Here is a 25,006-nt window from a genome sequence, read left to right as displayed (position 1 = left end):
AGAAACATCCACTGGAGCTCTGTGTGTCTTTCTGTGTTTGATATGACCGGCGTGTATCTACTGTAATATGAACAGAACCACCTCCGTGTTCACTGTTCACAAAGTCCTCATCAGTCTCCACATAGGGATCTGGAAACCATGAAGGGTTGGCCATAAGGGGTAAGAATGGCTTAGCTATTTACAGATTTGAATGCTGCACTGTATCGTTGTAGTTATTCCTGAGATATGCCTGTCAGGGCTGCAAGGTGGCTCGGTGGTTAGCACTGTCGCCTCACAGCTAGAAGGTCTCCGGTTTGTGTCTCGGTGAGGACACTCGGGATCTTTCTGCGTGGAGTTTGCATGTTCTCCCCATGCAGTCTGGGTTCTCTGCAGGTTCTCCGGCTTCCTCCCACACAGTGCAAAAACATTTTGAGGTTATTTGAGGCCATTTGCTTTTGAAGAAATTCAAGGTGAGAATGATCGCTGACAATACTTGGTTCAGGGAATTTGCACACAGACTTTCTTGATGTATGCTACAGTGGCATACAACAAAATGAACTGAGACTGGTGTGGACTAGAAAGGTTTATCTATACTAGAGTTAGAGTGTTCTGCAGCCTGTGCAAGTGTTGCCATCCTCCACAGTAAAGGAAGATAAATGTTATGTTCCTTCTCTCAAGCAGTCCTTTCTCATGCAAGCGGACATCAGTACATCCTTTGTTAGATGATGCTAGCAATACTTTTTGTGGTCCAACAATGGCCAAGGTTAGCTCATTGAGAAAATGTTTCGAAGTCTTAGATCCAGTGACAAGTAGAGTCATTTTCTCATAGACTTCTATACAAACTGACTTCTTTATGCAACCAGTGGAGTCGCAACTGCTGGAGAGTTAGAGAGAATGTCGGTTTATAGTAGTCATGCATTAGCTTCACTTGCTATGCCATGACACTACGTATATAGTCTACGATTTCCATTCTCTGTCAGTCTTCACCAACTTCTGAAGGAAATATTTGGTTCTTTATTCTTGTAGTTTAATCACAACAACTTCTTGAAGACTTTTCACCTCTCATCCAAGAGGCTTCATCAGTTCTGACTGACTAGTTGGGAGTTCCAGATACTTATATCGTTAAGTGTTAATGGCTCCTTAAGGACATAAGTATCTGGAACTCCCAACTAGTCAGTCAGAACTGATGAAGCCTCTTGGATGAGAGGTGAGAAGTCTTTAAGGAACTCAAGCAAGTCCAGTTGCTACGGTTAAACTACGAAAATAACCATGACCTGAATTACTGAGAATCTTCACAGACATCTGGCTCTTTAGCTGCTGGATGTTTGCTTGGTTGATGGAAAACATGTCAAAATCACAGCATCTCCAAAGTCCAGCAGCGACTACTTCAATTACAGCTCTTTTAACAATTCATTATAAAGGTGTGAATGACCGACTATCTCCACATGCAGTTTCTCTCTGAACAAGTATTTGCTTAAAGTACCATTTGTTTTCTGTGCTTGCATGCACACAGTCCACATGGTCAAACATTTTGTGCTGCATGTGAGCGTCTGCAGAGGATTCCATGTGGATGCTCATGTACCCTCATGGATTTGGGTGGATGAAAAAATTTGCGTCGCATGTTCCTTTGGGCAGGCGTATTCTGAAAGCACGAACTGGCCTTTAAGGCGTATCCTAATGAGCTGACTAACACTAAAGCACTGCTTCATGTTAACTAAAACTGGCAAATTTTGGTTTTCTGTTGGGTTGACATGACATGTAGAATCATATACAGCAAGGTTAGCGCACCATTTACATTTTGTAGGCTGTAAATATATTAAGGAGAATAATAGCTACATGAATACCTTGTTCTGGGAAAAACACTGAAAAATTTGAATTTTTTTTAGGCATAGATTATTTCCAAACTTAATATTTAATAATGACGTTCAAACTTTGTACACAATAACGGTAACAGATGCAAACATTGTGTGCTTTTATGCAGCAGTGTTCTTGGACACATACCTTAGAGCTGAGGATTATTATGATTGTGGTTTTCAAATTAACAAGTTTGTTTGTTACAATTACTATTTACCTGTATTTGGAGCAATACAAATACAGTAAAACAACCTTTTTACTACTTGCAAATAAAACAACATTACATTTTAACACAGAGGAAAATGATCAGGTAAAAAAAAATCCCCAAAAGCAAATAATTTTACAAAAAATAGCAGTTATATCAAAATAAGCCACAAAATCCACATAATGCAGTAATACCACTGACTCTGAAACGTGAAGACTACAGTGTGTGTTTGGTTTCATACTGCTGTTCGTCTATTTGCCGAACACACTGGCTCCAGGAGCTTTGGCAGCAGTAGGTTTATCCAGGACTGTCTCGGTTCCCGTCCTCACACCGCTGAACACAGACGGAGCCGCTTTGCCCATACGCTCTGAACACAGAGACAGATATTTAGACAATATAGAAAAGCAGATGCTTTAGGCTCCAAAAGAGACACCAAAAATGTTTGCAGTAACCATTTGTGTTTCATTTGATCTCTCAGCAGGTGGCCCCAGTTTCAATCCCAGATGAAGAATTGCATTTTTTCCTTCCTGTTTTTACAGTTAACATCAGCCTCTAATGGACAACATTTCATTTTTATCTTCAGGTTCAATATTTCATCTTCATGTGTGATATTACCTCAGTATAATTTCCAGCACTACATTTTAGTGTTGTAATTTAGTCTCATTTTAACTTATTGCAGCATTGCATTGTATTCATATCTTACTGCTTTTTTACTTCTTAGTCGCTGCACTTCTTATGTCGTTCATTTTTTTCCTGAGCAATATCTGGCACAAGAATTTCCTTCAGGATTGATAAAGTTTCATCTCATCTCATCTCATCTTCTTTGAGAAATGACTTAATTCGAGCTGACTAGTTAACTAGTGCTGAAAGTGATTTTGCGTTTGAATCCACATTTCCATCATAAATTAATGAGGAAAACACACACACATTGGTGCATTAAGTTACATCAGAATGCATGAATTGAAGTGTTTGGTGCTCAAAATGCCCAGATTCCTGCTCATGGGTGCAGATCTCATTTGATAATTGTTGTAAATATTGAAAATGTTGAGGGGGCTATATGACCTACATCCCCTCTTAAATCTACGCCTATGCCCCTGCTTGTGTCTCCCTTAAATGCCCAAATGAAATCCCTGCCAATGAGTGAGGCACATATCACAGTTAATAACATGATAGCAGCTGGATATGTGTAGCATTAGCCACCTAGCATTGCTCAACGGTGTGTCGTAGCTCTTTTCTCTCCACAGGAGGGTTTGTAAGGTTTGTAACAACAGTAACAATAGTTCACTTCGACAGATGCGAGTCAACTTTTACGATTTGGGGAATCCTCTTAAACACGACATTTTCGAAGAGCTGATTGTGGTCTCCTTTTGTTTTTTCAAAACCATTACGAATGTCGAACTCTACATCTGTCCCTGGTGGTCTAGTGGTTAGGATTCGGCGCTCTCACCGCCGCGGCCCGGGTTCGATTCCCGGTCAGGGAACATACTTTTGTTTCATTTCTCAGATTTGAATACATTCTGCTAATAGAAGACCATATCCACCAGCATTAACTAAGCTACTAAAACTTTGCTCTGAACCAACAGATCACTTTTGTTTTAAAAGACTATGGAGATGAATTTTAAAACATATTCTGAAGCCTACATACACAGATAAATACTGAAATACAAAAATACATTTGGTGGATTAATTCTGTATTTTATGTAAAAAATATGAATACATGTGTGAACACTGTATCTATAACTATATGAATATATAAAGTTGGTACTAAATAAAGGCCTTATTATTATTGTTATTATCTTTTTTTTAAACAGTTGTTTGAGTCTACATGTGCAGAATGTTCACATCTCTGCTTTAATTTAATCAAGCTTTTCTGAAAATGTTCAACACTTACTTGCTGCTTTAGGAGAAAATTTAAAATCTACAGGCCAAGCAAGAGTACAACAAACATCTTCACAGTAGACAAAAGCTACACTTGTAAGGATAACAAGGCAAAGTGTATTTAGAGATTGTCTTTCTGATAAGTTTAAAGATTTATTTACTCCTTTAACAGAAAATGTAACATCTACAGGCCAAGGGAGATAATAACAGACATCTTCACAGTGGAGAAAGATCACATTTGTAAGAAGGAAAAGGGTCTTCAGAGCGAGTTAACGTGCTGTCATGTCTCATGTGTCAGTGTAAAACACTTTACTCACCACACTCCACCATGACCTCATAGGTCTTACTCTTGACCTCGCCCTTCAGTCCGAGCTTACTGCGAGCTCCTTTCAGGTCCTCCTCCTTCATCGGAGGGCGCTTCTTCTTCTTTACCTCGCCTGGCTACAGTGAAGGACAAGAAGCAAATAAAGTTACTGGGTGGTAATGTGGTAAATGTTTGTACATAATGAAAACAGCAGATGATGTGACGTACCTGTGACATGGTTATTAAAGCTGGCTCCACAGACTCTCTCTCTGGTGTTTGCTGCTTGTTTTTCTGGTGTGTCTTTGTCTCCCAGCGAGCCTGGCTTTATATATAGTCCTAGTCCGGACCCAGTGAGTCAGTCAGACCACCTACCATCAGTTCCCCTCTGACTGTTGTCAGTGTGTATTATTAGGCGTGACGTGAGGGACGGTACAGCTAGAACGGGTCTCCCATCTTTAACGATAAGCTTACAGGCCAACAGCTGATAATTCAGGACACAAGTGGCCGTCTGCCTCCTCCTCCCCAGATGACTCTGGCACGGATCCTCTTTTTGAAACTGTTGGCATTAGGAGGAAAATCAAGAGCGTCCACCACCCAGCAACACCTCATCGCAGCTCCAGTGGTTGCCCGCCCGTCGCTATGACTTGATTTAAGCCAGAGGGAATTCCTTTTTTGAGACTTGTAAAAAGCATTTCCAGACAGTTAGCACATGGACTAACAAAATAAGGGCTGAACCAAGAAGAGAGCTGAGACAACTGCCCAAATATCAAGCTGGAGTTACCAAACAACAAGCAGGATTCATGTGAAATCTGCCACCATACACCCTGTTGAACAGTTATGAAAGTAGTTTTAATTAAAGCTGTACCTAAATGTAAGTTTTTACCAAAGTGTGTCTACAGTTAATTTTTCAGCCTATTCTTTTATGAGGTATGCTTCAAAGACATTTCTTACTTTATTTTATTGTTTTTATGTTGTTAAATGTTCTTCTATTTCTGCATCTTTTTTTAAAAAAAAACAAAACATTATATTTTATAAAATTATTGGTCTAGGTTTAAGCATTTTAATGTTTTGTCTTTTTAATCTAGTTTTATTTTACTCTATTTGTTCAGTTCTATTTGTGGCTCATCACACATCTATGAAGCAAGTCACTAAGCTGTAGGAAAGGAACATATTTCATACCAATAAAGTTTGACTGATTGATCAACTGATTTAGATAAATAAATTACTTTTTTTTTTTCATTTAGCACACATAACAGGTGACATCTCCTACATCTGTTCAGGTAAATACAGTAATTTCCAACTATATCAAAGAGCTGAAAAAAAGAGATTCAGAACTGACAAACAACCCACTTTAAAAAAGATTATCTAATAAACATTAGACTAAAAAGTTTGTTTTTTTCCCAATGTAGGGCACGTAAGATGTGTTTACATTTTGCATTCTCCTGATAACAAGTTGTGTTTTAGGCTGGAACAAGTAAGCCAACAGTTAGGGTAATATTAGTCATACAACTTGGCAACCTGTAATCTGAAATCGAGGTGTTAACGGTGTGATGATGGACAAACTGACTCACTGTTTGAAAACTCATTCAGGCATTTCTCTGACATTTAACATCACAGTACCAAGATAATCTTATAAACTTTGAGGAAAGAGTAGGAAAAGCCACATCCCCTCACCTATCATTTCTATGTTGAGCAGAAAAAGGTCTTTTAGTCATCTCCAAGAAATACACGTCTGTACAGATTCTTACTAGGATTTCCAAGTGCCATGTTTGTATCTCACTGTGCATGTGTTTACTCATCCTGTTAAAGATAGATTTTAAATTTAAATGATGGCATTATAACCTGTACTTGAAGCTCCACCAGTGACTTTTAACATCATGACAGTTAAACAACACAAATTATATGCTTGTATCAAGAGAACAGAGAACACAGGAACTGTAAGGTGAAAGTAATAAATAGAAAACAGGTGTTAGTGTGACACTGATCATATGTGCTTGTCTCAGGAATGACTCATGAAGCTAAATTACTACCTGTGTGAAGCATCTGCGAGAAGCTACAAGCAGCCGATCTATTTCTGTGGACAAAGTCATCAATGAACGTCGGGCAGCTATAGTGGTAAATGTACGGCCTCTAGCGGTAAACAGCTGCCACGACTTTTTTTTTTTTTTTTTCCAGCGACTTAATAGTGTCTTATCAGTCCCTGGTGGTCTAGTGGTTAGGATTCGGCGCTCTCACCGCCGCGGCCCGGGTTCGATTCCCGGTCAGGGAACATGTTTTTATGTCTTTTACTTTATACCAAAACGGCACACTACATGAAATATTCTTTCTTTTTAAAATTGGGAGAAACCAGGGGTCTTTGTTTGAAATCATGACTTTGCTGGATTATTTTGTCTTTAATCCTAAAATACTAGTTGCACAATAATGGCCTGATTTAAAATGGAGCTAACTGCTGAAGACAAAATTAGCTTTTTTTTTTTTGTTTGTTTTTTTTGTCAGGGCAAAAGATCAAAACTAGATTGCTTTTATGTGTGACAGAAAAACTAACTTGCAATTCCTGCAGCATTCCAACATGTACAAAACATGCTGTATAGGTAAAACAACAGATACTAAACGATGCAGAGAACATGCATTTAGTGAACAAAAAAACGCAAAGTGGTTTCAATTCCTGGTGAGAAAACATTTTTTCTGAAAATCCCAACACTTCGAGGAAATGACTTGGCTAGTAAGATAGTGTATCACATTCTTTATTTGAAAAGCATTTATAATGATAATTTACCCCCATCACTTGTCTCTTAATCATCTCGTAGTTTGCAAAATACTAAAAGCCCTCTTTGTCCTGGTTGAGCTGAGTGTTAACATAACTGCTGCAAGGTGCTGTACTTTCCCCTTTTTAAATGCACAGTCATTTATTCCTTGCCAACATGCCAAAAACATCAGAATGAAATCATCACCAGCACCATAGTCATCACAGTTTATGTCACTCCATTTACTTTAAACAGGACCAGCAGTCACACCAGCTAAGCACACATCTATTCAGCACACACCAGTCAGTACAGGTGTACTGCACATATACACCGGCGTGCACTAACAAAAACACACACACACACACACATACACACTCTTTCTCTCAGCTGTCTGGTCCACACTCACTGTTTACAGTTTAGAGGTCTATGCATGTCACATTCTTAACATCAGAGCCTGCTGAATGCTGCTTCATGCCTGAAGGTCTGGAGCTCTGTGTAAAACAGTCAAAGAAAACAAAACCAACCAAACAAACAAAAAAAGAAAAAAAAACCCGAACCAAACACCTGCTGGTAAATCACTCAGGCACATTACTGGAACAAAAAAACAAACTCACACAAAATACAAAAAGGAAAGACGAAAGCTATGATAAATGGGAAATTGTGCAAGAAATGGCTCCCATATCTACTCTCTCTGTTGGAGTGAAGGAATAAAAAAAAAAAACAACACTTTTGGGACAAGCATAGTCACCTTTTTGGCCCGAAAATAACACTCAAAAACAACTTGAGATGAGACAAAAAGACAAGATGAAAACGTACAGTTAAGAGCACATCAGTAAAACGGTGGAAAAACAAACTGCAGTCTTGTGTCTACAGACGTGACGAAACTGTCGAGTCGGTATTAGAAGGACGCTGCAGGGTGGTTGCTTTGTAGTCCTACAGGTTTAATCAGCTGCTAGACGACAAAAATGGAAGATTGCTGCGAGAGTTAATGTGCTCACTCCGACAAAAGTAACATTACATACAACATGTACAGTAGTAAATCGTGGAACTGTGCTGCAAAGTGTTAGAGTCACATCAATACAGTGGGCTAAACACTGACGTAATGCTTCTCTTAAGTTAAAGGGTGTGTGACTGTACACACCCTCACAGACACACACACACACACACACACACACTCTCCCACACATCACACACACCACAGGCCATGGTGGTACGTCTATATGAGAAGACAAAAGGACAAAGTTTACATGAAATCTACATCAGGGATACGACCACTTTAGGGACACGTTAGGGCGTCAAATGTAACCAACTCCAGAGATAGTGTCGCTTGCATGATATTTGGCTCTACTGGGCATGTTTAGGTTGGTCCAAATGACCTGATCCTGGACTACCACCCTCATGCACGTTGCCGCTGAAGTCCAAACAGTATTAAACCAGCGTTATTTGTTTCCTATTATACTTACATTAAGGATCTAACCGTATAATGTTTCGTTTATGGTGATATTCTTTTTTTTCCCGGTATCGTTAAACGCACCCCATGAGTGCCATGCCGAAATGCAACAGTGAGCAGAAGAACTTTGTTAACTGCTAAAAAATATGTTGCAGAGTCCTGGTTTAAAGAGTTTTTTTTGTTGTAGCAATCCTCCAGGAACGAACAGTAAAGGGAATTAAATTACAGTCTATTATTTTGTCATCATGATCCGTAGAGGGTACAGGGAATGTACGTGGACTTGTGAGGTGAGGAGCTACCAGAGGAAATTCGATCGTAGCGGTAAAGCTAGGCACACAGGTCAAACAGGGATCCCCATGCGAAGCTTCTTCTTCTTCACTGTCTTCAGACCAGTGAGTCGACGGACATCGTCTTCATCCGACTCGTCCATTTCATCGTCTGCTGAGAAAAGGATCTAAGAGAAAGGAAAGAGACACAGAGAAATAGTAACTCGTCAAAGTTAGGTAGGCGGGTTCACTGTTGCATTAAAAATCCTGTAATCGCTCAATGAATGGATAAAAAAACAAAACAAAAACTGCACTCAACAAATTTCTGGGTGGGTAGGAAAAACATTCAGTTTGGCTCCATAACATGAATCAGAGATACATTTTTAGTTCTCCGTCATTAGATTATCATACCACAAATACAGAGCATGGGACTGTTTTGGTGTGGAGGAGGAGCTACAAGGAGCTACAAGTTCTGAAATCCTTTACAATGCCTGACTTTGCTTCTTTCCAAAAATGAGGAACTTTGAGGTCCAGCCATGTAGTGATCTACTTACATTCACCCTCCTATTACCTTCAAATTCACTGACATCTTTTATACTGTGGTCAATTTGAGCCCAGCAACTTAAACCTCCAGAACATGATCAGAATTAAAATTGTTACCCAAGTTTGTGTGTAACTAGCCCTGAAAAGTCACTTATCACAATGACTTATTTTGAGATGTTAAACATTGAATGGAGTCAAATTGACCCCAAAGATAATAGTAGGGTTAAGTTGAACAACTGATAAGAAAGATTATTAATGGTAAAATGGTAAAAGAATGGTCAAATTGAGACAGCAGAGGTCAAGATGTTCTGTCCTTCACTCCCTAGTGCAGATCAAGCTCCAAACACATTGATTCTTTTTTTTTTCTTTTAACAAACTCATTAAAGTTTCACACCTTCCCAGACTGTGTCTTCTAAATTTCAGCTCAAAATACTGCAGAGATGATGAATTTTACCATGACTGTTATAATGTCTGGCTTTTGACTGGTTCTCATTGGGCTGCCTTAGTGTCTGTAGTGTTTAACACAACTGCCGTCTATGCCCCTTTCACAAAGAAAACTCTGCATCCGTGCTGGACACAGCAAAGTAAAACCGCTGACCACTCGGCAGCCAACAGAGACTGAATGAAGGATGTGGGACCAGGTCTTCTTATCGCTTCAAACTTTCTCTCTAAACGATTATGCCTAATTCACAGCCTGGCTGCTGTTTTTAACTCGTGTTTGGGATGAGTATGTCAGACACCTTTGCGGTTATGAAATCAGTAGTTTCGCGATACAGACCAGCAACACGGACATGGTTCTGAAGAGACTAGTGGATTACATGTAGTCTCAAGGAGCTGCGTTTTAGTCAGTATTTCAAGCTTGTTACGTCGTTGACAACAGAGACCGAAAAATGTGCAAATGAGCTAAGTTTTAGTAGGATTTTACCAGTATTAATATGAAGTACATGTGAGCACAGGGAGCAGGAGAGAAACAAACTAATATAAACACTGAATGAGTTTAGGTTGCACAACAGGTGAAATGAAAACACATGAACCTGCCGGTGCTTGTTGATTAGTTTCAGATCAGTCAATTAATCAGATTGCTTCCACAATCTTTGAATGTTCCTCAGCTTTACAGTTTCCACAGAGCTCTGAGCTGTGGGCATACCATCAAGTTAATGGTAACATTTACGCACATTGGTGGCACCATATGCAAAACATTTAAGATATCCTATTGTAGTTGGTACACTGCCCTCAAAAATAGAGGTAATTCATTCAATCTTCAGTCCTCATAGATTGAAGGTGCAGGAAAACTCTTGGCTCCACAAAGCTGCTCATTATGAGTGGCTCACCTGTAAGCAGGAGGCAGTGAGATAAGAGGATAATGCAATTATTTTGATTGAGGACTATTGGTTACCCATTTTGCACACAGAAACTGCCAGCTACACCTCTAGCTATGTATTATATAGCAAAGCTCATTCAGCAGCTCACTACTGCCCCCAGAACAGGTACACAGCTCCCTGGTGGTCTAGTGGCTAGGATTCGGCGCTCTCACCGCCGCGGCCCGGGTTCGATTCCCGGTCAGGGAATGTGTCTTTATGCACGTGTTTAGTACTTCATGTAACATGTTATGTAGAGAATCCACAAAATGCTTCATGTCAGGTTTCTAGTCTGACTCAAAAACACAAATCAGTTCCCCTGGCAAGAGAAGAGTCTTCTACATAAGCATAAACATAAAACACACATCGCCACTTACAATTGGGTGATGAAATACAAGTTAATCCGTTCAGCAGAATGTCAACATAGATAAAACCGCTACATTCACAATAAAGCAAAATGCAGCACACAACCACAGAAACAGAACAAAAAATGTTTTTGTCATTGCACTGCCCTGCAAGATGACACCACAACGAAATTACAAAATTAGCATTGGCACAATGTGCTAAGCCCTGTGATAGACTGGTGACCTGTCCAGGGTGTCCCCTGCCTTCGCCCTAAGTTCACTGGGATATTAAAACCGATCTGTTAAAATCTCACATTTAGTTGATTATCGTTTATTAACACTCATTCAGGGGGCTCAGTGTGTCTCCCCTAAATCACCCACACAGCTCCCTGGTGGTCTAGTGGCTAGGATTCGGCGCTCTCACCGCCGCGGCCCGGGTTCGATTCCCGGTCAGGGAATGTCTCTTCATGTAGAAGTTGACTACTTTATGTGATGCTTCATATCACATCTGTAATCTGACAGAAAAATGCACTGGCAACATAACATGGTGTTCTAAACAAGCATGTTGCATTTTCTGCTTAAAACAGCAGGAGTGAAAAGTGGGCAAAAAAACAACAATGCCACCAACACCCACACAAAGATACCTTACATACAATTACATAAATATGTTGTATTCCCCCAATTCTTTATGTAGTTTTTGCCCCCAGTCTTTCCTGCAGTAGAAAATAACCACTGTGTGTAAAACTGTTCAACAACCAGCAAATTCCTCTTTCCCCCCATGACTTCACATAATAGTCTGAGGGATTATTTCATACTCATAATCGGAAACATCAAATCTTCATTTTAAGCCCTGAAATAGCGAGTATGAAAAGGAATCACGAGCCAGCCAGGAGTCGAACCTAGAATCTTCTGATCCGTAGTCAGACACGTTATCCATTGCGCCACTGGCCCGCCGTGACAGCGTACTGCTGCTGACACGAATACATTGGTTGCAGCGCGGCTCAGCCCCTCCCCCACAACTCGGCGCTCTGCTGAAAGCATGCTCTCCGAGGGAAGCTGCAGCATGCGAGCAGGAGCTGAAACAAACCACAGAGCTGGCTTTTGTCTGCACCGCTTTCACAATTTATATGTTAAAATGCCGTTAAACTCAGCTTGATGTTGTTTTGTGATGTAAAAACCTACGGTCATGTGGCACTTGTGGCTCATCGACTAGAAATACAGCCACTATTTTAAGGTCAAGCACCATTTTGCTCAAATAATGCTGCACTAGAAACAAACCGTCTGTTTCCAAAATAAAAATTAAACACCGGTTTCCAGATGTGAAAAGCAGTTGAAGGATTTTGTTCAACACCTTCATAAATAAACAAGAGGGCCAAAATGACTTATGGGCCATTCAGTGCTGTGTTTTTGTTTTCCTCCAAGACGGGGAGTCACTGTACTTGGGTTTCAGCAGCCTCTAGCACAAATTGTATTCAATGATGTTTCACTGAATGAGGAGCTAAAATAGGAAATGATAAATCAACCATGTGGGGACAAACAGCAGGAACATAAACAGGTATAACCGTGCTTTGATTGTGGTAGTCATGACCACTCTATTCACGTTTAAGTAAAACAACGTAGGACAACCTGGGAAGCCAACAATAATAATGTGTCTGCAATACAGACTTAAGACCAGTGTAGTGATGGAGATACATTTGTGTTTGTAGTGTTCGTGAATTAACAGGACAAGAGAATGTCAAAACACGAGCAAGCCAGGAGTGGACTCTAGAATCCTCTGACCTGCAATCAGACATGTTGACTATTGCACCACTGGCTCTTTATGCCAGGAAGACAAAAGCAAACACACCTCGCCTCTTTTACTGCTGAGGATAAACAATTCCTGCTCAATCTTGCACAATTTCCTTTTTGACAAAATTACCAGGTTCAGAAACTGCAAAGCCACAACGTGTTGTGAGCGACAGTGAACACAGCTTATTGGCTATAAAGACAAATGACTCTTGTTTGTATAACAAGATGTCAGGAAGTGCTGTGTGTGTACTGAACTGGATGCATGACAGACAACAATGATCTGCTGTCAAGTTTATAATAGCAGATGTGCTTCATTCGACGTAGCAGTGGGCAGGAACGGGCATATGCAAAAACAAAACAAATACCATGATTTGTTTTGCATATTGTTACCTAATCTTGTATTTTTTGTAGTATTCTCCATTGATCTTGTTCCTTGAAAGCACTTATTTACTCTGCTGTGGAAACTGACTACTCTGTTAGTTCTTGAAAATCATTAACTCATTCAACCATTGTGTGTTGCGACATATAAAATTTCGGACGTTTCTGGTTCCTAAAACTTAACAACAACACAATCTGTAACCCACAATAATGCAGAATAACGTCTATAGTGTCTATGCACTATGTTTTCGTATATGAACCAAAGCTGTAGTTTTAATATGTAAGCCTTTAGGTGAATAAAGATTATCAGTATGACAGCTCTGCCTTCAGTAAGACAGAATAGTCAGAAGGATCATTTAATTTTTATAAAAAGCATTTGCAAATGCTCAATTTCAATGTAATATATGATAATCCATGGGGTCATCATCTTAACTCAGGAACAAGTGAGTAAGAAAAGGAATCACGAGCCAGCCAGGAGTCGAACCTAGAATCTTCTGATCCGTAGTCAGACGCGTTATCCATTGCGCCACTGGCCCGCAGTGACAGCGTACTGCTGCTGACACGAATACATTGGTTGCAGCCCAGCTCAGCCCCTCCCCCACAACTCGGCGCTCTGCTGAAAGCATGCTCTCCGAGGGAAGCTGCAGCACAAAGCAGGAAGTAAAACAAACCATGGAGCTGGCTTTTGTCTGCACTGCCTTCACCATTAAGACATTAAAATGCCTTTAAAATCAGCTCGATAGGGTTTGTGGTTTAAAAAACATCAAAACATGTGACAATAATGCCTCACTGACAAGAAATACAACCATTTTGCTCAAATAATGTACTAGACACAAATTGTCTGTTGGCAAAATGAAAAGTAAAGACTGGTTTCAATTATTCTGATGTTAGTTCAAGATCTTCATGAACAAAAAAAGAACACAAAACTGACTTAGAGATCACTGTTCTCTGACTCCAACAACCTCTGACACAAACTGGATTCAGTGATGTTTGAGCTAATGATTGAAGGTAACAAAACCAAGGATGATAAACCCATAAACACATCATCTTCTGACCAACAGTCAGACACGTTATGCATTGCACCACTGGCCCTCAGAGTCAGACGTCCTTCAGACAATCAGCTGCCCAAACAAACCTGCATACCTGATTATTTCCTCTTGACTTCTGTTTGACCTACACTTCTCATCTCTACCTCATTATCAAACCACAGGAAGAACAACATCACATGTTTAACAACCTCTTTGAGTTGATGAATCAACTTCACTTGTAATAAATGAGGAGACAATTCATACCAGCCAGTGCCAACTCTCACAAGCATGTGATGTCTCTTTCTTTCTTTTTCTCTATTTTTAAACTCTTTTTTACAAGAATTTTCATTGTATTATTTTTCCCTCACAACTACAGTGCCACAAAATAAAACACGAGCCCGAGCAAATCTCACCAAATGTTCTTCTTTTGGCTACGAGGACGAATAGTTAAGAATATATGTTAACCGACAGTCACTTCAAAGCCAACCCCAAGCTGCAGCTCTGCATTGATAAACATCTGATTTTATAACGTCAATGTTGTCTGTCAAACTCACCATACATGAGTTAAAAACAATTGCTGTGCTGGGAATTCTGTGGTATTTCCATGTCAAATGACCACTTAAAGTTAGAAGTGATACGAGTCTGGGTCACACACAGTCATGTCAGCTGCTGCTGTGTCAATCGAGGTGGCAGTGAGAGTCCTACTGGAAACCTTCCCTGAATTACTGTAAAATGTGGCCTATTCAGGTTGGATGCGTGCTTTAACTATGTACAGGTACCACTCCCTGGTGGTCTAGTGGCTAGGATTCGGCGCTCTCACCGCCGCGGCCCGGGTTCGATTCCCGGTCAGGGAACTCCTTATTATGAATGTTCAACACACTGGAACATATGGAAGAGTTGATACAAAAAAAAAAGCAAGACTAGTCAGAGCAATCAGGGACTAGTCTATTAAGTGTCTTGCACAAATACATGACAGGAGCTACAGTACCACAATGTACTGTGAGTGATAGAAGTGGACTATCGCTGAGTGGCAAGAAACAAGTCATGTGTACAACATCAAAATCCACAAAGACAGTGGTAAATGAGGACAGCTCCTCAAAGCAACTATGACACCTTAAAATCTGTGGGAAAAAAAGGACCATTGTATCTTGTGCAGGAAGGAATGTGTATATACTGCAAATAAAATGTGTATAAAGTACTCATTACCATATAAAGCAGAGGGTAAGTTGGACAAATAATGGTTTACTAGGGATCAGTGTAATCATGGCCAGCAGTGGCAACTATATCCCTCGACTGAGGGCTCTCCAGTTTAAAATATAATGGCAAAGTCAAAATTGTTTGACCTTGAAATATCACCCAAGATCAAGTGTTACATCCCCAGTGGAAAGTGGAAAGAGTTACCAAACTCTGTTCAATCTGCTGATTCCCTCTCAGTATTCAAGAAAAAGACTAAAGACCCAGCTCTTCACTGAACACCTCTGCACTTGACGGACTATAAAGAAGAGGAAAAAAAGAAAATAATAATAATAATAATTTTCCTATTACCTCCCACATAGCCTGCTCTTGGCATCAACGCCCTATCACACTTGGAGAGGTTGTACGGCACTTATCCAGGTTGTTTCCTCCTGGCTAAATCTTTGCTTGTGTTGTATCTGCTCTCAGATGCATGTCGCTTTGGAGAAAAGAATCTGCAAAATGACATTATGGAATTGCAGAAAGCCTATATATAATGTAATTATAAGTGCAGACCAAACATGGTGTCCGATACAAACAATGTGTCTATCTTGCACTGTTTTCAAGATACAGCTCAGTCAAAATTTATGACCGTGAATTTTAGTCTTAAGCCCCTTTCAGACAGGTACTCCTTTCTGTTCATCTGACTGCATCCTGACACTTCTGCATCTCTTTCAACACCACGGAAGTCAGATTGCATGTCGATGCAATAACAGACTGGCGTGCACATGCAACATTCAACAACATCCCAGAGAGTGCAAAAGGCAGCTTGCAAGCCAAAGTCACACACCACCTTTTTTCATTCATTTTGCCTCTAATTTCACCTCTATTAGGTTAGAAGCAGGAATGTCCATAAAAATAAAACTTCACCGCCATGAAGATAGAAGGGGTCAGAAAAACAAGACTCACCAAAAATAAATGTACTACAGGCTTTGACAAAATGTTAAGTATAGCTTGTTGCTTCCATCTGTTTGTAGGAGTCTTTCTTCTGTGTTTACTAAATACATTAAGTAGGGATTGACCGATATGTTTTTTTTTTAAGAGCATAAATAAATACCAAGTACTGTTAACCAAGAAAAGCCAATACTGAAACAAAACATCTTGTCATGACAGACTTTTCAATGCTTTAAATAATTATTTAGTTGTTGAGTCAACGCAAAATAGGAAGAACTGTTGACCATTTAGTGTTACCATCAGTAGTCTTTTTCTAAGGTGAGAAATTCCAAACAAAATGCCTACCAGGCCCTACCAGCAGTCCCTGGTGGTCTAGTGGCTAGGATTCGGCGCTCTCACCGCCGCGGCCCGGGTTCGATTCCCGGTCAGGGAACTACTTTGTTATGAATGTTCAACACACTAGATGGCAAAAAAATGGAGGCATTTACACAAGAACAATGCACCTATTAAAAGTAGCAACAAGTCTATTGTGTCTTAGACAAATACACTTAGAAAATAGCTACAGGATTCACAGTGAGCAGTAACAGTTGAGTGATGGAAGCAAGTTTTTCTGTACAACAGAGTTTTCTCTCCGAGTGTAACTGTATGTAAATATGACAACAAATTAAACGAGCCATGTGTACAGCACTCCTTTCTGTTAACCTGACAGCAGTTCTGTATCACCTCCCAATGTGGCAAAAGCTTGAACTGCATAATTAATTAGACTCACCAATAACAAATGTAATATGAGCATCAACAAAAGGTTAACAGGAACTGAAATTCAATTTGTTGCTGCCAGCTGTTTGTAGGAGTCTTTCCTGAGATACGTAATCAGGAACATTACTGGTGTTTCTGAGCACCACGACCACCAGCATCTGCTATCTCAAGCAGTCGTCTTTTTAAGGCCAGAGAGTCGTGACAACATTCCTTGACAGCACTACCAGCAATCCCTGGTGGTCTAGTGGCTAGGATTCGGCGCTCTCACCGCCGCGGCCCGGGTTCGATTCCCGGTCAGGGAATTAGTACTGTTTAATTTACGCCTACCATTAAAGTGCCATCTTTATCTGGATACAGCTATCGGTCCTAGTACCATCAGAGAGCAGAGGCAAGGTTTGAAGATCTTTTAACTTCCGTGACTGACAGCTTGTGGTGAAGCTGTACATAGTGCATTCCCAAAGGGCTGAGATCCAATCACAGTGCAAATGTGAATGCCTCTAAATGTAGTCTTGTGGTATTACCATTATTCTAGACTGGGGTTAGGACTTCATGTGCTTTCAGTGAATGCTGTGTGGAGCAGAGCTTTGTGCTTAGCTCATCTGCTTTACAAGCTTATAAAGTAACAGGGAACCATTATCAAGGGAAGCATAGCAGCTCTGGGTCAAGTTCCTCATTAATGTGCTGGTGTGCTGAATCCAATTACTTTTATCCAAAACAGAGTGCCAATCTGTACTGAAGACCAGCAGCAGCTTACAGTTGAGTGACTATGTCAGATTGAGAAAACCCCAATTTTTCAGATGCACAGAAGAGGACTCTTGGGTGTAAAAAGAAAAAGAGAAACTTGTGTGTGGTTTCTGTACGACAAAACAACGGTTACTTTCAACTGTCAATGTTACCACCCCAGTGAGACTTACCTCTGATTCTGAGTCATCGTGGGAAAGAGCTCGTCTGTAGCGGACCTTGCTGTTTCCTCGTGAGTCCTCTTCTCTCTCTTCTAGCTTTGCTTTTGTTCTATGCTTCTTCATGAGGAAATTATCTACCACCCAGAACATGAGGGCCTGAATGAAACATACAAAATACCGGTGAATGATGCTTCCCCGGGGGCGAAGGATCATCTTTACTGAGGCCATTTGTTATATTATTTATGAAAACTGGAAACATTCATATGCACGCACAAGTCCATGGTTATGGTATGAACTAACAGAGATGATTTATGCATCCAATGACAGGATCTCATTAGACCTGTGTAATATTGATTTTGCAGGAAATGTGAAGTCACAGTGCAAAGAAAAACACATAGTAACAACAGACTTACATTGATGAAGAACGGAACGATGAGCATGACGATGGCCAGCTCCAGGTCAGGGTTCTGTATGGGGTTGAGGAGAGCCAGCTGCGACACAGACAAACACACACAATAAACATACAAGTACAGACATAATGTTGCATCCACTGACAACATTAAAAAAAAAATGATGATAAAGCATGTAGACCTAACTAAACTCAACACAGTGATAATGCTAAAACCTCAAAGGTGCAGATGTTTTACAGCCCTGCGATGGATTAGCAACTTGTTGGAGGTGACAGCGACTCTCACGTAATGTTAACATCTCTGTTAACTGAGCCCACAACCTCAGTGGATAATAATCTTAATAATGTCATTTCACCAAACAAAATCTGCAAACATAGCAGGATATTTATGCACAGTATATGTGGATTTGGAACCTTTTGTTGTACTTTGTTCATATAAAAACATGTCTTCATTAGCATTTTAAGTGCTGTACATGACATCTTTGTCAAGTTGAAAGCAACTTCTGTGATAATACATTTATGATTTGTGTACTTTTTCTACTAATGTTTCTGTAAACCATGACCACTAACATGAGGCCCTTCAACACCAGTCCCCTTGCAAAGGCCAGGAATTCCAAAGATGTGCCTCAGCCCCACTAAAGTCCCTGGTGGTCTAGTGACTAGGATTCGGTGTTCTCACTGCCGTGGCCTGGGTTTGATTTCCGGTTAGGGAATGTACTTTCATGTCTGTTTTACAGTATGGCAAACAGTGTAGTGGCTCTAACTACTGAGGATACAGTTTTCCTTGCAAACAGGATTCACATTAATGTGAAAACCAAGAGTCTGTCTCATGAAGTGTGAATTTGCTGGATCATTTAGTCTGTAGTCCTGGACCACTGTTTGCAAAAAGATGGCCTGATTTTTGTTTGTTTCTTTTTAAGAGCTGAAGGTCAAAAGTAGATTCTTCTAATGTGTGAGACAAAAAAAAAAACTTGCCATTTTTCCAGAATTGAACATGGACAAAACATCATGTAAACAGCACGTTTGAAAGGTTTTCTCCCTCACTTCTCCCACTGCCAACGTAAAAAAGTATGTTAAGGATAGCTCTGGAGAGTGCTGCTGCCCTTTTAAATAGTAGCATTCATCTCGACTGGAGTAAGACAATGATGACATTAATGGGCACTATTTTCTCATGCTACCTTTTCAAAGCTCTACTGTTTTTTTTTCTTACCTTCTTCCACTGGGGGATGAGCAGGACCAACATTATAAGGACTTTCTCAAACATCATGATGAGGATGTAGAGGATACATTGGCCCAACCATGCTGTGCACTGCACTGGCTCCCCTACACACACACACACACACACACACACATGGATGACCGACACATACCAAGCTACTATCAAAAGATATGCTTTTTGGTGGTAAACAAGAACTAAAGAAAGCACTGGCAGTGTCAGAAATGACCATAGACCATTGTAGCACTGAGGGCAAATACTGCCCTCCGATGGGCATCACAGGCATTTTAGGAATTTGCTGGAGCCCCTACTTTGACGCTCACACACACAGTCCTCACCGTATTCTCCAAAGCGCAGAGAATCCCACTGCCTCCACTCTACAATAGCGCTGACGGCTCTTACCCCTGCATAGATCAGCAACATGCCCAGAGAAGCATCTAACAAGAAATTAATGAGGTATCTGGGAAAAAAAAGAAAAGTGAATCTAATTGGGGTCTGCGATTAAGAGTTTTCCTACTGGACAGTCTAGTGGCTTGGATTCAACACAAAGCTACATAATCTTGATTTTAACAACATGTAAAACCAGGAGAACAGCTAAATACTCACAGTGAGCAGGGATCTTCCTCTGTGAGGTCTGACAAGTAGACATTAGCAAAGTGAATGAACAGCATCCCAATTGCCTGTTTTGAGGTGTCCAAGAACCTGCAGAGACACAGTTAAGTTGCTTCCAGTAGGACTCATGTGAAGCCTTTGCACAGAAATGACGTTTAGCGGGCTCGGCTGCCTTACCAGATCCTCCAGGGTCTCCTCTCATGTTTAGGCTCCCTGAAGCGTTTTACTGTGGAGGAAAGAAAACACCACAGAGATGGGATTTTACCGCAGATCACTCGTACAAACACAAAGGTGCACGGAAAATATCTCAAACTGAATCTCTCTTGTTTTCATTAAGCCAATTTATAATCCTCCCGTGAGCTTTCAAAGATCCAATAAGCATTTAATTGTTTCTACAGGAGATTTTCTTGTTTAGTCCAACTAAAAATCTTGCCGTATGCAGACACATTTATGATTTCAAAATTAGAATTGACATCTCCTTTGTGAACGGTGACTATCACTCTAGCAGGTTCACAAGGTAGACTTCAGTCCATTTCTAATCAAAATAATAAAACATCACTAGATTTGGGAGTGAGAAAGAGAAAGAGTGTATGATACAGGGCAAACAAATCTATGTGGGTATGGTTTGTTGTTGTGGAACAAGAACTACAAAAGATATTGTCGGTCACAGGAAAAACTAAAACCTGACCTAATATCCCATGGAACAGCTTTTCAAAAAAAAATGTATCTGATGCTGTTACTTTCAGCTCAAGTTACCAGAAAAAAAAAGAAAATGATTCTACCTGCCAAACTGTCGAAGTGGATCCGACTCTAATACTCCAGGATCTGGTAATTTAAAACATACAGCTAGTCTGACTAAGTTAGTAATAAAGTGATAAAGATGACGCTCTTAGTCTAGAATTAAACTAATCTGGTGGTTTACAGTCTAATAGTAGTTGCCAAGCTGTGCTCCCTGGGTAACTAACACGACAATGGCTTCATAGAGGTCCTTGCTATAAATAATAACTGTATGTAAAACAGTCTGAGGGGTTTAATGGAAGAGGACTCAACGCACAAATGAAGCGCTTGCTGTTCTTCACAATGGCGACTTGTTTTCTGTGACACCCTCACCACTCGCTTATTTTAACTCTGATAACACAGATCTTCGTAGAATGTTGTCAAAACCTATTATACATGAGCTTTACATCAAACAATCTTGCCTTAAATGTTGTAGTGCTGCCCAGACATACACTGAAGGCTTTATGTGTCTTCATGTGGGCAAGTTGTGCTGCTATGACCTCAGTTTCTGCGCCGAACACAAGTGTGACTTCAGACTAAACACACCCTGTGTGCAGCTGGGTGTGATGTGATCGCAGGCGGAGGCCTCGGCCTACTCCTTCTGCCTCGAGCAAAAGAAAAGCTCTAAAATGCTCAACATTCCTCGCTGCTGTGAGACTGCTGGGACACACAAAACTTCTCCCATTAGGTCACACAGCTGTGGCAGACACTGGCTAAATCAAACCCTGACTGAATCCTGCAGGTAACTCTTTTTCTCTGTACCAAAGTTTTCCTATCAGTCTAAATGTAAATACGACTGCCCACCTCTTATGTAAAGCTACCTTAGTCAGAGGTAGAAAACACTTAAGCTTAGTTAACAACGATTAACAAGTACTTTGCCCAGTGTTTTTAAAATGCACAAATATTAGTGCCCTCAAAACATTCTCAGTAAAGGGAAACGATCATGACAGTTTTCCGTCTTCAAATGGGCTGGTAGACGCTGATCACAATTTAAGTGAACTTTGAATGTACATATTCAAGGCAAACCCTCCTTTCCCAAACCACTGCTCCCGTAACTCACGTAGCAGTTTCTTATGAGAAATTTTATTGACTGAGCAGACAGGAGGAGAACATAACAGTGTTTGGTGTAGCAAGAAAGGTCAAAGATGGCAGGAAATCAAATAAAGGAAAGGAAATATCTTTTATCACAACCACAGCCGATGACCTCAGCAAGCGGAGTCAGCTGGTGTAGTGCTGCACTGAACTGAAACTTCTGCATTTCGTTTTTCGTTTTGTGTTATGAGTCGTCTAACTCTGCACACACTTCAATACAGTTTAAGTTTGTTCAGCTTAGATCTGCTAAGTTTCACTGCTGCTTATAAAAATGAGGTAGCTAAACGTAGGTTGATGAATTACTTCAACATCATCTTATGAGCTCTGGAATGTAAAATTCGCTGAGTTAACCAGTTCAACGACAAGTTTCGTCAGCTTAAGGTAATAAACAGAATCAACTATGTAGTTTCTCAGACAGTTAGCAACTGACTTTCTGCTTACAGTTTCTCAATTTAAGTAGTCAGTTTTATACTTAACATGAAGAACGATCAGCTGCGAGTGTTGAAAGCACTTTATACCTAAAACATGTGGGGCGACCTTCCGTTATTTTGAATTAGGAAAAACAATCAGGATTTAGCACATCTAAATGACACACAGCAAGTTTTCATTGTGAATGGGTTCTTCAAGCTACAAAAGAAGAGACCAAGCAAACAACAGCATGCCAATTTGCTGCATGTCTGTAGGGAACTTTCCCCGACCAGTATCTTGGAAAGTTTACTCGACATCAACAGAACATTTGTTTTCTGGAAAAAATATGGACTTGGAAAAGGTTCGCAGAATTTTCCCAAAAGGGAAAGATGAAAGATTCAAAGATAAAAACTAGACTTTTTAGGTTGAATTGACTTCAAATTAACACAATTTATGTATTTTCATTAGATTACGATACGTTCTTTTGGGGAAAAAACTATGGTTCAGAGAATGTTCTGCAGATGTTCCCTGAACTTACAGTCACAGGACTATGACCTGAGGGAACCAAAAAAAAGTGTCAGGGAATGTTCAGTGAATGCATTGTCAAGTGTGCTAGCATTCTTATTTTGTTTCTTTGAAAATAAAAAACAAAAAAGTAAAAAAAAAAAAACCTCTCAGCTGTGGATTAATTCAACTCATTTTTTAAACTCAAGAGATCTCACATCACTCAACTAATGCTTTTAAGTTAGAAAAATTATATGAACAAAAAAATGAAACATTTTGGGTTTGATTCTTCTCAAATTAACACATTTCTGTATTTTCATTAAGTTATGGAATGCTGCCTTCAAGAAGAAAACATGGTTCAGGGAATGTTCTGCTGATGTTCCCCGAACTCATAGTCACAGGGTTATGACCTGACTGCTTTATGTTTTGGGAACATTCTCTAAGGGAACCAAAAAAAAAAAAAAAGTAAACTTTAGGGAACGTTCCCTGAATACTTGTCAAGTCTGCTCGCATTCTAGTTTTCAAAAAGTTTTCATTAAAAACTTTAAATTTAAAAACCTCTCAGCTGTGGATTAATTCAACACATGTCAAAAGATCTCACATCACTCAGCTAATGTTTTAAGGTTGCAAAATTGTATGAACATAAAAACTAGACATTTTGGGTTGAATTGACGTTTGGGAACTTTCTTTAAGGGAACCAACAATTTAAAAAAGGAGAGAACAAAAGGAAACTTCAGGAAGATTCTTTGAATGCAAGCTAGTAAGACTGCTTCCTTTTACCTAAAGATAAAAACTAGATATGATAGACTGAAATTGACTTCAGATTAACTCAGCTGACATTAGGTTATGAACAAGAAAAGATGAGTTAACTCCACTTAAGTCCTGTCTGATGTTCTTCAGAGCGGGCTGCCATCCTCCCAGCTGAGATCAATATCACATCTGATTAATCGGGTGGTGCTATTGGATAATGCCCGCTTACATCAGCAGCCGGTGTCAGATATCGGACACACAGCAGAGCTCTGTTCGTACTCACACATGAGCGTGCTGAAAGCCATCACGGCGAGGAGACCTTGCAAGAAAATCCCGAACGAGTCCATCAGGGCGCCGTTCTCGCAGCCCCGGGTGTCGGTACCTGGCGTCGGGCTGGAGGACACCGACGTGTTGGTGAGAGACACCGCGGACAGCGCTGCCGCTCCTCCCGGACCTGCCCTCGCCGCCTCTCCGAGCGGGGACAGCATGTTGACACCGCTCACAGCAGCCATGGGGACGACACTAATCGATAACGATTCTCACACTCGCAGTTCTCTCCAGTAGTTGTTGGTCAGCTAATCGATCCGTTAAGCAGGACAGTCTTCGGTGAAAGATGGTGGCATCTTCGCCCTCGAAAGCTCATTCTCCTGCTTCAGAGATCCACACAGCCATAGCTGCTTTGTCATGGGAGAAGTAAAGGTGAAGATGCTAGAAGTTGCAGGGACTTACTGTGTAGCTTCGACTGACGCTTTTACACACTTTATAACCGAGCTGGAACATCTAGAAAAAAAAAAACCCCAAGAAGATCCGTGCGGCGGAGAAAATATTTCCTGCGACTCGTCTCAGCTAACATTAGAAACAAATACACCGGCTAAACCTGTGCCGCATATCTACTCAAACAGACGTTAACTGATCCTAAATGCGTTATACAGTGAAGATAAATCGGTCAGAAGTGGATTTTTTGTCCTGACTAACAGTCAAAAGAGATGCTATCACTACCTACCTACCTAGCTAGCCTCCAAGCGAACTACTCATCTCCAGTGAGCTAAAGCTAAGGCTAGCAAAGTTATATTTTGCCTGACACTGAAAGCGACACAGGCCCCCGTAGCTCTCCGCATCAATAAAATGAAAAATAGCTCGTTTGTGTTTAAAAAAATGAAACAAATATGAATAATTGCAGGTCATAGCTCGCGTACATCCAGCTGCTTCCCTGCCCAGCAGTGCCCACTCATGTTGACAGACGTCGGGTCATGTGACCACCGCGTAGCCACCAAACTGCATGCTGGGAAATGGGGTTCAAACAAGAGTCGTGCGAGATTTAGTCGTTCATGTAT

The 25,006-nt window shown here is 40.5% G+C and overlaps 1 protein-coding gene and 9 non-coding genes across 10 annotated transcripts; 7 read left to right on the top strand and 3 right to left on the bottom strand.

The window, feature by feature from the left end:
* Positions 1 to 1,855: 1,855 nt before the first annotated feature.
* On the bottom strand, positions 1,856 to 24,471 carry stimate (STIM activating enhance). Its single transcript, XM_008285430.1, has 10 exons — positions 23,956 to 24,471; positions 20,319 to 20,367; positions 20,136 to 20,231; positions 19,868 to 19,989; positions 19,524 to 19,636; positions 18,318 to 18,395; positions 17,917 to 18,060; positions 8,761 to 8,868; positions 4,234 to 4,357; positions 1,856 to 2,405 (listed from the first exon to the last, which is right to left on the bottom strand). Exons 1-10 carry the CDS (start codon positions 24,182 to 24,184, stop codon positions 2,290 to 2,292), a joined length of 1,179 nt encoding a protein of 392 aa, XP_008283652.1. The 5' UTR covers positions 24,185 to 24,471; the 3' UTR covers positions 1,856 to 2,289.
* trnae-cuc (transfer RNA glutamic acid (anticodon CUC)) lies at positions 3,448 to 3,519 on the top strand. Its single transcript has one exon. It is a non-coding gene; the product is annotated as a tRNA-Glu (tRNA).
* Positions 6,418 to 6,489, top strand: trnae-cuc (transfer RNA glutamic acid (anticodon CUC)). The gene has a single exon. It is a non-coding gene; the product is annotated as a tRNA-Glu (tRNA).
* Positions 10,720 to 10,791, top strand: trnae-cuc (transfer RNA glutamic acid (anticodon CUC)). Its single transcript has one exon. It is a non-coding gene; the product is annotated as a tRNA-Glu (tRNA).
* trnae-cuc (transfer RNA glutamic acid (anticodon CUC)) lies at positions 11,312 to 11,383 on the top strand. The gene has a single exon. It is a non-coding gene; the product is annotated as a tRNA-Glu (tRNA).
* On the bottom strand, positions 11,804 to 11,876 carry trnar-acg (transfer RNA arginine (anticodon ACG)). The gene has a single exon. It is a non-coding gene; the product is annotated as a tRNA-Arg (tRNA).
* Positions 13,555 to 13,627, bottom strand: trnar-acg (transfer RNA arginine (anticodon ACG)). The gene has a single exon. It is a non-coding gene; the product is annotated as a tRNA-Arg (tRNA).
* On the top strand, positions 14,902 to 14,973 carry trnae-cuc (transfer RNA glutamic acid (anticodon CUC)). Its single transcript has one exon. It is a non-coding gene; the product is annotated as a tRNA-Glu (tRNA).
* On the top strand, positions 16,608 to 16,679 carry trnae-cuc (transfer RNA glutamic acid (anticodon CUC)). The gene has a single exon. It is a non-coding gene; the product is annotated as a tRNA-Glu (tRNA).
* trnae-cuc (transfer RNA glutamic acid (anticodon CUC)) lies at positions 17,233 to 17,304 on the top strand. Its single transcript has one exon. It is a non-coding gene; the product is annotated as a tRNA-Glu (tRNA).
* Positions 24,472 to 25,006: the final 535 nt, after the last annotated feature.

This window comes from Stegastes partitus, unplaced genomic scaffold (assembly GCF_000690725.1).
Source record: "Stegastes partitus isolate 25-593 unplaced genomic scaffold, Stegastes_partitus-1.0.2 Scaffold402, whole genome shotgun sequence".
Classification (NCBI taxonomy): Eukaryota; Metazoa; Chordata; class Actinopteri; family Pomacentridae; genus Stegastes; species Stegastes partitus.
The sequence above is the reverse complement of the archived record's forward strand: the minus strand, read 5'-3'. Positions and strand labels throughout refer to the sequence as shown.